The sequence below is a fragment of the Chrysochloris asiatica genome, unplaced genomic scaffold, assembly GCF_000296735.1.
Source record: "Chrysochloris asiatica unplaced genomic scaffold, ChrAsi1.0 scaffold00236, whole genome shotgun sequence".
NCBI lineage: Eukaryota > Metazoa > Chordata > Mammalia > Afrosoricida > Chrysochloridae > Chrysochloris > Chrysochloris asiatica.
Genome location: NW_006408754.1, coordinates 3,596,104 through 3,607,060, shown reverse-complemented (window position 1 = coordinate 3,607,060; position 10,957 = coordinate 3,596,104). Strand labels below are relative to the sequence as shown.

Genomic DNA, 10,957 nt, shown 5'->3' with positions numbered 1-10,957 from the left:
ATCCTGGGCCAACCTCACTACTGTTGCCATGCTTGAGTCCATTGATGCTGCCATATTGCCAATCCATCTCTCTGGGGGTCTCTTCCTCTTTTTCTCTGACCCTCCAGCTTACTAAACATGATACCCTTCTCTAGAGACTGTCCCTCCTGATAATATATCCGAAGTATGAGAGACGAAGTTTGTCCATCCTGGCCTCCAAGGCGGCACTCTGGCTGCACTTCTTCCAACACAGATCTGTTGGTTCTTTTAGCAGCCCATGGCTAACTCCAGGTCTTTGCACATTTCATATACAATACATGAAACTAGGGATATCACTGATGTCACAGGGATCTCGATTGAAAGTAGCAAATACCACAAAGACGTTTACTTGTGTTTTACTGACTATGCAAAGGCTTTTGACTGTGTGGGTCATGACAAGCTACGGGTGAACATTGCAAACTTTAAAGAGGACTTTTGCAAACAATAGGAATACAGAACACTTAATTATGCTTATGAGGAAACTGTGCATAAGCAAAGAGGCAGTCCTTTGAATAGAACAAGGGAATACTAAATGGTTTAAAATCAGAAATGGTATACACCAGGGTTGTATTCTTTCACCATACTTATTCACTCTGTATGCTAAATGAATAATCCCAGAAACTGGATTATATGAAGAAGAAGGTGGCATTAGCATTGAAAGAAGACATATTATTAGACTTATTAACAACCTGAGATATGCAGATGATACAATCTTGCTTGTTGGAATTGAGGAGAATTAAAAATACTGATAAAGATCAAAGACTGCAGCCTTCAGTATGAATTGCACCTCAATGTAAAGAAAACAAAAATCCTGACCACTGGACCAATCAATAATCATGATAAATTGAGAAAAGATTGAAGTTGTCAAAGACTTTTTTGCTAGAACCCACAATCAACACACACTGTAGCACTAGTCAAGAAATCAAATTACATATTGCATTAGGTAAATCTGCTGCAAAAGTCCTCTTTAAAGTGTTCAAGAGCAAAAATATTAGTTTGAGCACTAAAGTGTGTATGAACCAAGCCAAGGAATTTTCAATAGCTTTATATGCAAGTGTAAGTTAGACAATGAATAAGGAAGACTATAGAAGAACTGATGCCTTTGAGTTTTGTTGTTGGAAAAGAATATTGAAATATAATGAACTGCCATATCTGTGTTGGAAGAAGTACAAACATATCTGTGTTGGAAGAAGTACACCCAGAATGCTCCTTAGATGCCAGCATCGTGTGACTTCATCTCTTATACTTTGGACATATTATCAAGAGGAACCAGTTCCTATAAAAGGACAGCACGCTTGTTTAAGTGTAGAGTCAATGAAAAAGAAGAAGAGTCCCAATGAGATGGATTGACACAAAGGCAGCAACCATGGGGTCAAAGGTAACAGCAATTCTGAGGATGGACAATGTTTTGTTCTGTTGTGAATCATAATCAACTCACAAGCATCTAAGAAAAACAACATTAATAAAAATGTCCCCAGGCAAATAAATTATGTTCAGTTTGCACAAGCCGCACCGTGTTGATTTTCTTAGGTTAGGCAGGAGGCCACTCGATTATTCCTATGTTGTTATTGTTAGGTCTCATGTAGTCAGTACGGACTCATGGCGACCTTATGCACAATAGAACAAAACACTGCTCAGTCCTGAACCATTCTCACAATTGTTGCTTTGCTTGAGCCCATTGCTGCTGCCACTGTGCCAATCCATCTCTAATCCGATAGATCTTTATGTTTGTTATAATTGTTAACATTTTAGATATAGGAAAATAATTTTGACAGCTACTTTTCAAATGACATACAAAACAACAGCCAACAATAGGTTCTACTCATTTCAAATTTCTAGCAGATCATGTGTACTGATGACTTGTTGGTCCCGCATGTATTGAATGTAACTCACCAAGCGAAAGGTCTGGGCCTTCAAAACATTGAGATCAATAAAGTTTTCTTCGTTGTCTGTCTCTTCTTCCTTAAAAAAAGAGATTTGTAAAGTTAATAATTATAAAATGTTATAAAAAGCATAACCCCAGGTTTCACATTATAATTTTGTTGTTGTTAAGTGTCGTCAAGTTGGTTCTGACTCACAGGAACCAGGTATAGGACTTCCAAGGAGTGGCTGGTGAGTTAGAGCTGCTGACTTTGCAATTCAAACCGACCTTGTGGTCCAGTGCTTATCCTACAGCACCAAACCAGGACTCATATATCTACAATACTATGATATAAAGACTAATGCAGGAAAGAGTATTTAAAAACCTAGTGAAAGCATACATAAATTAGGTGCATTAGTATAAATGGCTTATCTGTCTTTTATAGTTTTGATGGTGTCATTTACAAAGAACCTGCTTTGTTTTTGGTGTTTTCTGCAGTCATTGAATAAAGAAAGGGATAAAAAGAAGGGGAAAGAACACAGCTATTGTCATACATCTAGAGGGAGTAATAAACATAAGAACGGGAATAGAGACAATACCAAGTGGTTTGTCTAAAATAAATAGTCAAATGAGTTAAAGGAAATTCTAAGAAATATGAATGAAATAAAAATGAGAATCACAGAACATTCTCACCTTCTCCCGAGACCATCATATTGATGAACATTTTTTATAAGTCTTATCTTTTATATGAGGGCAAGTCAAAAAGCATTGCTACAAAATCATAGAAACCTTTATTAAACAAAAATTATCAATATGTGAAGGTACTGTTTATCAATAAATCCTACATCTGGTCTACATACTTCTCTGAAGGTGAGGTGGTTTCCATCTCTCTAACCCTCCCCTCAACATTCTGCACTTTTTGATTTACACCCTGTCAAAATGGCAGTTCTGGCATTCTTGTTGTTGTTATTGTTAGGTGTCATCGAGTCGGTACCGACCCATAGCAACTTTATGCACAGCAAAATGAAACACTGCATGATCCTGGGCCAACCTCACTACTGTTGCCACGCTTGAGTCCATCGATGCTGCCACTTGGCCAATCCATCTGGTTGGGGGTCTTCCTCTTTTTCTCTGACCCTCCACCTTACCAAACATGATATCCTTCTCCAGCGACTGGTTCCTCCTGACAATATGTCTCAAGTATGAGAGACAAAGTTTGGCCATCTTGGCCTCCCAGAAGCATTCTAGCTGCACTTCTTCCAAAACGGATCTATTGGTTCTTTTGACAGCCCATGGCACTCTGCTTTGTTGTTGGTAAGTGCCATTGAGTCAGTTCCAACCCATAGTGACCTTGCATAGGGTTTCCAAGGAGCAGCTGGTGAGCTTGAACTGCCGACCTTGCAGTTCAAACAGCTTTGCAGTTTGGTGCATTAACCCACAGTGCCATACCAGGACACTCTAGAGGGACTCAAAATTATGTTCCTTTTAAATTTTGAGTTTTCCAAGGAGCAAGATCAGGGCTACTGGGTAGCCGTAGTAAAGATTTTCAACTAAATTCTCGCAGAACTGTCCTTGCTACCAGTGAACAATGAATAGCATTGTCATGATGGAAAATATCCTTGGCAATTTTTTGGATCTTTTTCTCACCAATGCCACTTTTAATGTTCATAAAATTTCTTGTTAATAAGCCTCTATGATCATCCGCTGTCGTTCAAGAAATTCTATAAAAATTACTCCTTGGGAATACCAAAAAACAGTTGCCATAACCTTCTAAGCTGACCTCTGAATTTCATGGGTCTAGTAGATCCCCTCAGAAGACAGTGCTTTGATCAGACTTTTGTGTGTTTGTGTGTGTGAAGGCACCAAATGTATATTAATGTTCTCTTAGTAAGAGAACCTGTCTGTAGCCATCCACCGATTAGAGACATGTTTGAATACATTTTGTTTGGAATAAACGGGATACAAAATTAGAAGCCTAGTAGCAAAATGTTTTGACTTGTCCTCAGATAAGGAGCCCTGGCAGTGCAATGACTAAGTTTTTTGCTGCTGATTTAAAGTTGGCGGTTCAAAGGCACCCAGTCACTCTGGGAGAACGACCTGGCACTCTGCACCCATGAAGATTACAGCCTAGGAAACCTTATGGGGCAGTTCTACTCTATCATGTGGGGTTGGAATGGACAACACAATAGCACTTAAAAATGAAATCTCTCTCATATTCTTGGGTCTGATAAATTAATGATCATCAGTACCCCTTGGCCCACAGTTCCTAAATCTGTTCAAGTGGATTTCACGCTGGCCCTGATCTTCAGATGTATGGGGCCAGTGAGAAGCATCCTTTGATAGGCAACCCTCTCCACAATATACAGAAACTACAGAATCTGAGCCGAATCTATGAGCACATAGGAAAAACTTGAGCTCCCCTTTCTCTTTAAATATCTTTGTGGTGACAAGTGAAATAGTGGGTGAAACAAGTTACAAGAATATTCCAAGCTACAGACTGGGAATAAAGCCTGGCCCTCCCGTTTTATGATCTTTTAAAGAAAAGCTAGCCTAAGGGGCTTTGGTTTGTGAGCAATTGCATATGTGGAGTCATGCAAAAGCTGCAATGGTAGCTTTCAAAGTGGGATGAGAAACCAGCAGAATCGGCAGCACCATCTCAGACCTACTCAGAAACTCCTGGAATACGACACTATTGTTGTTGTTGTTAAGTACCGTGGAGTCAGTTCCCACTCATAGCGACCCTGCACAGAGTTTTCGAAGTTGTAAATCTTTATGGGAGCAGAAAGCCTTATCTTTTTTCCATGGAACAGCTGGTAGTTTCAAACTGCTGACCTTGAGGTTAACAGCCTGATTCATAATCATTACACTACTGGATGAGAACTATGCTAAATCTTAAAGAACTGGAAGATTCTAATAAAATAGGAAACAATGTACACACACAGATTCTATACACTCAACTAAAGTTTACTTTCTGTGGGGGCGGGGACAACAGGGCCTGAAGGGGCACAGATAAAACATATCTGACTGCTTAAATGATAAATTGTAAGCATACACACACACCTTTGAAAAGCAGCTCAAGAGGGCATGTTTCTTTCACGCTTGTACTAATGACAGCCTACTTAACAACTAAAGCAAATGATTGAAATGCCAATGACTCAGTGCCCAGGGGAGAAGAGACAAAGTTATAATACCTCCACATTAATCCAATCAGTACTGGTTACAAAGGAGATCAATAAATAAATACTTCTTGAAGTGTACTGACTGGAACAATGGTATTTAAAAAACATCTTAAAATAGCAAAAGGAATTAAGTTACTAAATATTATTAAGTGCCGTCAAGTCAGTTCTGACTCATAGAGACTCTGTACAGGGTTTCCAGAGGAGCAGCTGATGAGTTTGAACCACTGACCCTGAGGTTCAAACCAACTTTGCAGCCCAGCACATTAACTTGCTGTTTATTTAAAAGTAGTTATTTAAAAGCAAGTGGAATATAAACAAAGCTAGAGAAAAGTTTTAAACTAAATTAGGATTCTAATATCAACAATTCAGAAGGCACACAATTTTCTATTATTCCTTTGACTAGTGTGCCCCCTCTTAGTTTTCTCACTGCCAAGTACTAAGAATACGATTACACACAGCAGGTGAGAATACTATGTCACAAATAGTACACCTTTTCATTTTGCAGTTACCAATATATTTCACCTCAATGAGGTCTATATAAAACTAAAGTTTCTAATTTATTCTTCATGGTTATAGAATTTCATTCTGTCAAATGATTTTCATTGTTCTCTAAGATCCCACAAACCCTGGCAGTGGAATCAAGTAATATCCTACCAATAAAGGTTTTTTCTTAGCCTGCGGCACTAGTGAAGTTCTCCTTAGTAAAAGAAGTGGAAAAGGTACAAAAGGACCTCTTAGAATAATAAAGGAGAAGAGACAGAAGATAATTCAAGAAAATGACATAAGAGAAACAGCCTCTGGGGACAGCTCCACTGAAGAAAGCTATCAGTTTGATCTTTTGAAACAATAGGTCTTTACACAGCAGAGAAAATAAGAATTATCAGGTTGCTTTTCACTGTACTTTTTCTAAATTTACATAGCAAATAGTGCTGCTTCAGGCTTGAAAAGTTTCCCAGAAAAAATACTAGTGATCATTTCCAAAAGTTACACAATACAGTGCTGACAGAGACTTTTGATGATCAAATAGTTAATGAACTTCTACTATAAGCCAAGCACCACAGAGTAAGCTAGAGATAACAAGAGTGAGCAAAACTAGATATGGAGTCTGCCTCACTATGGTTTGGAGTCAACTTTATAGCATTTGTTGTTATTGTTGTTAAATGCCGTCGGGTTGGCTCCGACCCATAGTGGGTATATCAGAGTAACACAAAATACTTTACGAGTAGGTTTTATTTTCCTGATTAGCAATTTTCGATTACTCATCTTTAAAGCAAAATGCTAAGCACTAAGGAGCTATGGTAGCATAGTGGTTACGAATCAGGCTGCGAGCCGCAAGGTCAGCAGTTTGAAACTACCAGCAGTTCCCCAGGAGAAAGATGAGGCGGTCTGCTCCCGTAAAGATTTACAGCCTCGGAAACCCTGTGTAGGGTCGCTATGAGTCGGAACCGACTCCATGGCACATAACAACAACAACAAGACGAGTTTACCTTTTGAGAAATGTTAATAGCAAGGATGGGAAGAGGAGGTATGTACATGTTATAATATGCAGCTAAAAAATTTCTGAGCTTAAATGGAATAATCCAATATCTTACACCAAGAATAAAGTCTAAACACCTTAAAATGCCAAAATGTTCTAGACCCAATCTATCTTCCTAGCTAAGTTTCAGTACCCTCCCCTCACTTAGCAGCTCTGGCCACAGTGGTTTCCTCTCATGCTAAACTCAATCCATCTGCACAGCTATTGCATATGCAGTGTTACCAGCCTAGTGTGCAGAAGGAATGAATACATTTTTAGTTTGGCTTTTAAAATTTATCCCATTTTAAAAAGGTATATTTTAAATAGATTAATCACCATTTTTTTTCATATGTGGCTAAAAATTATATGCTGCTAAAATATAGGCAATTGTTGTGTGCCATCCAGTTGGTTGCAACTCATATGAGCCTGTATATGGTTTCTGAGTGTGGTTGGTGGGTTGGAACTGCAGATCTTGTAGTTAGCCGTACAGTACTTATCCTATAGAGTCACTCAGAAAATAAGGAGAATCATAGAAGAGAAAATAATCATCTTCTAAAGCCCTATTCAGGGTTGCTATGGGTCAGAGTCAACCCAACGGCACTTAACAATAACAACAATGCTGTAAAGTTGACTCCAAATGGATTCTAAGTTTTATGTCATCATGAACTCAACTACGTGAAATATGCAAAAAGAAAAATATATCAATATGTTAGCATTAGCTAGATATGAGTTTTGTTGCTGTTGTTAAGTGCCATCAAATCGGTTCTGACCCATATAGACGCTGTATAGGGTTTCTGAGAAGCAGCTGGTGAACTTTAATCGCCGACTGTGCAGTTCAAATCAACATTGCAATCCAGAGCATTAACCCACAGCACCACGCCGGGAATATAAGCACAAAGGACAGTAAAAATATCACCCCAATTTCATGAGTATTTCTTTGTAAACAACTTTTTACTGTTACATAACATGCTACACTCTGGAAATACTCTAATTCCTTTAACCACAGCATCTTTTCAGACTGAGTCCTGGCACTGGAGGATAAGTACTAGACTGCTAACTGAAGGGTCAGTGGTTCAAACCCACTAAGTGCTCCTCAGAAACTCTATACAGGGTTGCTACCAGTCGGGATTAACTCAACGATACTAAACAACAACATCTTTTTATTTTCAGCATTTGCTATTTAAATAATACAATGGCTAGCATCTTTGAAGACTATGCTTCAAACTGAAATACAGAAGGACTTTATTATCTATTGATTTTTAAGAACTACCCAAATCTGTTAATTGGTTTATTACAATAAAATACCCTATAAATAAAGTTACTTTTTCCTGAATTTCTGCTTTGGGTCACATTTATATTTCCAGAGATAAACTAAAACACCAGGCTTAATCTATCTCTAGTTCTGAAGAAAAATTGTCTTGAGGAAAAGTTCTTTTGTTTCTATGACTTAGTCTAATCGATTATAGAGACTTGATTATTTAGCTTCAAACTGTGAATGCAAAGTAAAACAAGGGAAAAGGCCCAAATGCTACCAAATAATTTACGTAATGTTGATCATTTAAAAGCATTTTAGAAGCATTAAAGAGTTGCTGAGAACTGAACATTGTGATATTTCTATGAAGGAGAATAAATAAATCCTTAATTCTATTGTTCTCTTCTAAATTCCTTATTGTTGTTGTGGTTATTGTTGTTAAGTGCCACTGAGTTGGTCCCAACTCATAGTGACCCTGTAAAGGGTTTCTAAGGAGTGGTTGGTGAGGTTGAATAGCTGACCTTGAAGTTCAAACTGACATGACTGGTTGTTAATAAAATACTTCCTCAGATAGTTTAAGGATCTCTGGTAGCATAGTGGTTATGAATCAGGCTGCGAACCACAAGGTCAGCAGTTCGAAACTACCAGCTGCTCCACGGGAGAAAGATGAGGCTTTCTGCTCCTGTAAAGATTTACAGCCTTGGAAACCCTGTACAGGGTCACTATGAGTCAGAACCGACTCCACGGCTCATAATCACCATACTACTTTCTATCTACAATTTAACACTTCTGCTAAAAATCAAACCTGAATCATTAGAGAACTCAAGAATTAATCAAAGGTCTAAAAGACTAATACTTGAAGCTCTATGTAAATTTAAAAGCGTTGCTACTCCAGAAATATGGAAATAACAATATATTCCAAGATATGGAAGTCTTTCAGAAAAGAGAAAGGTATGCAAGGAACAGAAAGATGAGCAACACACATACCACAAAGTCTTCATCCACTTTATTTAATGTTAGTTCTGCATCATCTACTGGTACAGTTTCTTCTTCTAATTCTTCTACTGGGTATGTTGGCCTAAAATAGTAACACTTAATATGAAATGAGGGTCTGAAAATACTTCAGCAGTATACAACAGACAATATGAATATTAAGAATCTCTTCGACACCAAATCTTAGCCCTTTTTGTCTTCCCCACTAATGTTGGTCGTTGTTGTTTAGTATGATCTAGTTGGCTATGCCTCATAGCAAACCTGTATGGGGTTTCCAAGTAACGCTATTAAACGGTTCATGTATTCTTCCTGAGTCTCTGTATGTAAAGAAACAAAAATGTTCATCTCCAGATTTACAAACGAATGGACATAAATGGGATCATACCATGCATATTGTTATCCAACTTACTTTCTTCACTTACCACTATCTAACATTTCAGTATATGTACATCTTTTTCATTTTTAAAAATAACCTGTACTGTATTCCACTGTATTCCACTACCATAGGGGTCCCTGGGTGGTGTAAATGGTGAAGCTTGAGTATAGTGGAAACGCTGGCATTTGAACTACCCAGACGTGCTTCAGAAGACCAGCTTGGAAATCTGTTTCTGAAATGTCAAAGTCTTGAAAACCCTCCTATGGAGCAGTGCTTGCACACATGGGGGCGATGAGTCAGAATTAACTTGATAGAAACCAACAACAACAGCAGTACAAAAATAATTTAATTGACAACCTATATTTGAACACTGATATTTCTAGTTTATTTTTTTTTGTTAGATGATGTTGCAAATATCATTCTTACACATGTACTTATATAAAAATCTTTCAGAATAAATTCCTACACATGGGATGGCTGTGTCATTAGCTTTATGTATATATACTATTTTATCAAATATTGCCCTAATTTAATTCTGAACAACAGTGTAGAAGAATGTTGTTGCTGTTGTTAAGTGCCACCGAGTCAGTTCCAACCCATAGCGACCCTGAACAGGGTTTCCGAGGCTGTAATTCTTTATGGGAGCAGAAAGCCTCATCTTTCTCCTGCTGAGCAGCTGGTAGTTTAGAACTGCTGACCTTGAGGTTCGCGGTCTGATTTGTAACCGCTACGATACCAGAGCTCCTCTTTTTCCATCTTTTCACTAATATATGGTACAGACTTTAATCTTCACCAATCATCCAAGTAAAAAAATCTCATTCTTACATTTCTGTCATATAAGAGCTCTAGAACATCTTTTCATATTTTAATTGGTTATTTGTATTTCTTTCCAGTGTAATACCTATTTATAACCTTTGTCCATTGACTTTTTGTACGTTAAGGAAATTAATGCTTTGCCTAATCTGTGTTAACAATATTTTTCTAGTTTATTACATAGTATTATGCTGTTGTTGTTTACTGTCATAATAAATGTCTATTTAAGACCAATACTATTCTTATTAGATAAACTGGGAAATCTTTTATGGATCCTAATGGAAACCTTATACGGATCCTAACTTCGATATCACTTCATAAGAAGGGCTCCAGTTTAATATTTTTTCTATAATCTAATTAGTGGTCCCAACAATAAATATTGACAGTCCATCACTTCTCCATTGAGATAAACAACATGTATCCCTCATGTTAAAATCACTCGCATGTATTTAGGTTTATTTCTAGAAACTTGTCCTAAAACTCTGTAATTAAGACAGGTTAAAAAATACAAAATAAATACTTACTATTAAGAAACTATTTTGAACCAAATTAATCTAAGAAAAGAATAAATTTTCTAATTTGTCATTAATTAGAATTATTATTGTTGTTGTTAGGTACCATCTAGTCAGTTCTGACTGGTAGTGACCTTATGCACAACAAAACGAAACACTGCCTAGTCCTGTACCATCCTCACAATCATTGTTAAGCTTGAGCTCATTGCTGCTGCCACTGAGTCAATTCATGTCATTGGGGGTCTTCATCTTTTTCATTGACTCTCCACTTTACCAAACATGATGATCTCCTCCAGGGACTGGTCTCTCCTGATAAAATTTTATGAAGTATGAGAGAGGAAGTCTCGCCATCCTGGCTTCTAAGGAGCATTCTGGCTGCACTCCTTCTAACGTGCCATCGAGTCGCTTCTGACCCATGATGACCCTGTATAGGGTTT

General features: G+C 37.7%; 1 protein-coding gene across 1 annotated transcript in view; it reads right to left on the bottom strand.

Annotated features, from left to right (window-relative positions):
- Positions 1-10,957, bottom strand: part of IFT57 (intraflagellar transport 57 homolog (Chlamydomonas)) — a 98,028-nt gene that overhangs the window by 78,767 nt on the left and 8,304 nt on the right. Inside the window, exons 4-5 of the mRNA XM_006873313.1 lie at positions 8,814-8,904; positions 1,912-1,980 (exon numbers count right to left, since the gene is read on the bottom strand). Coding sequence (XP_006873375.1) covers positions 1,912-1,980; positions 8,814-8,904 — 160 coding nt within the window. The remainder of the gene's footprint in view (positions 1-1,911; positions 1,981-8,813; positions 8,905-10,957) is intronic.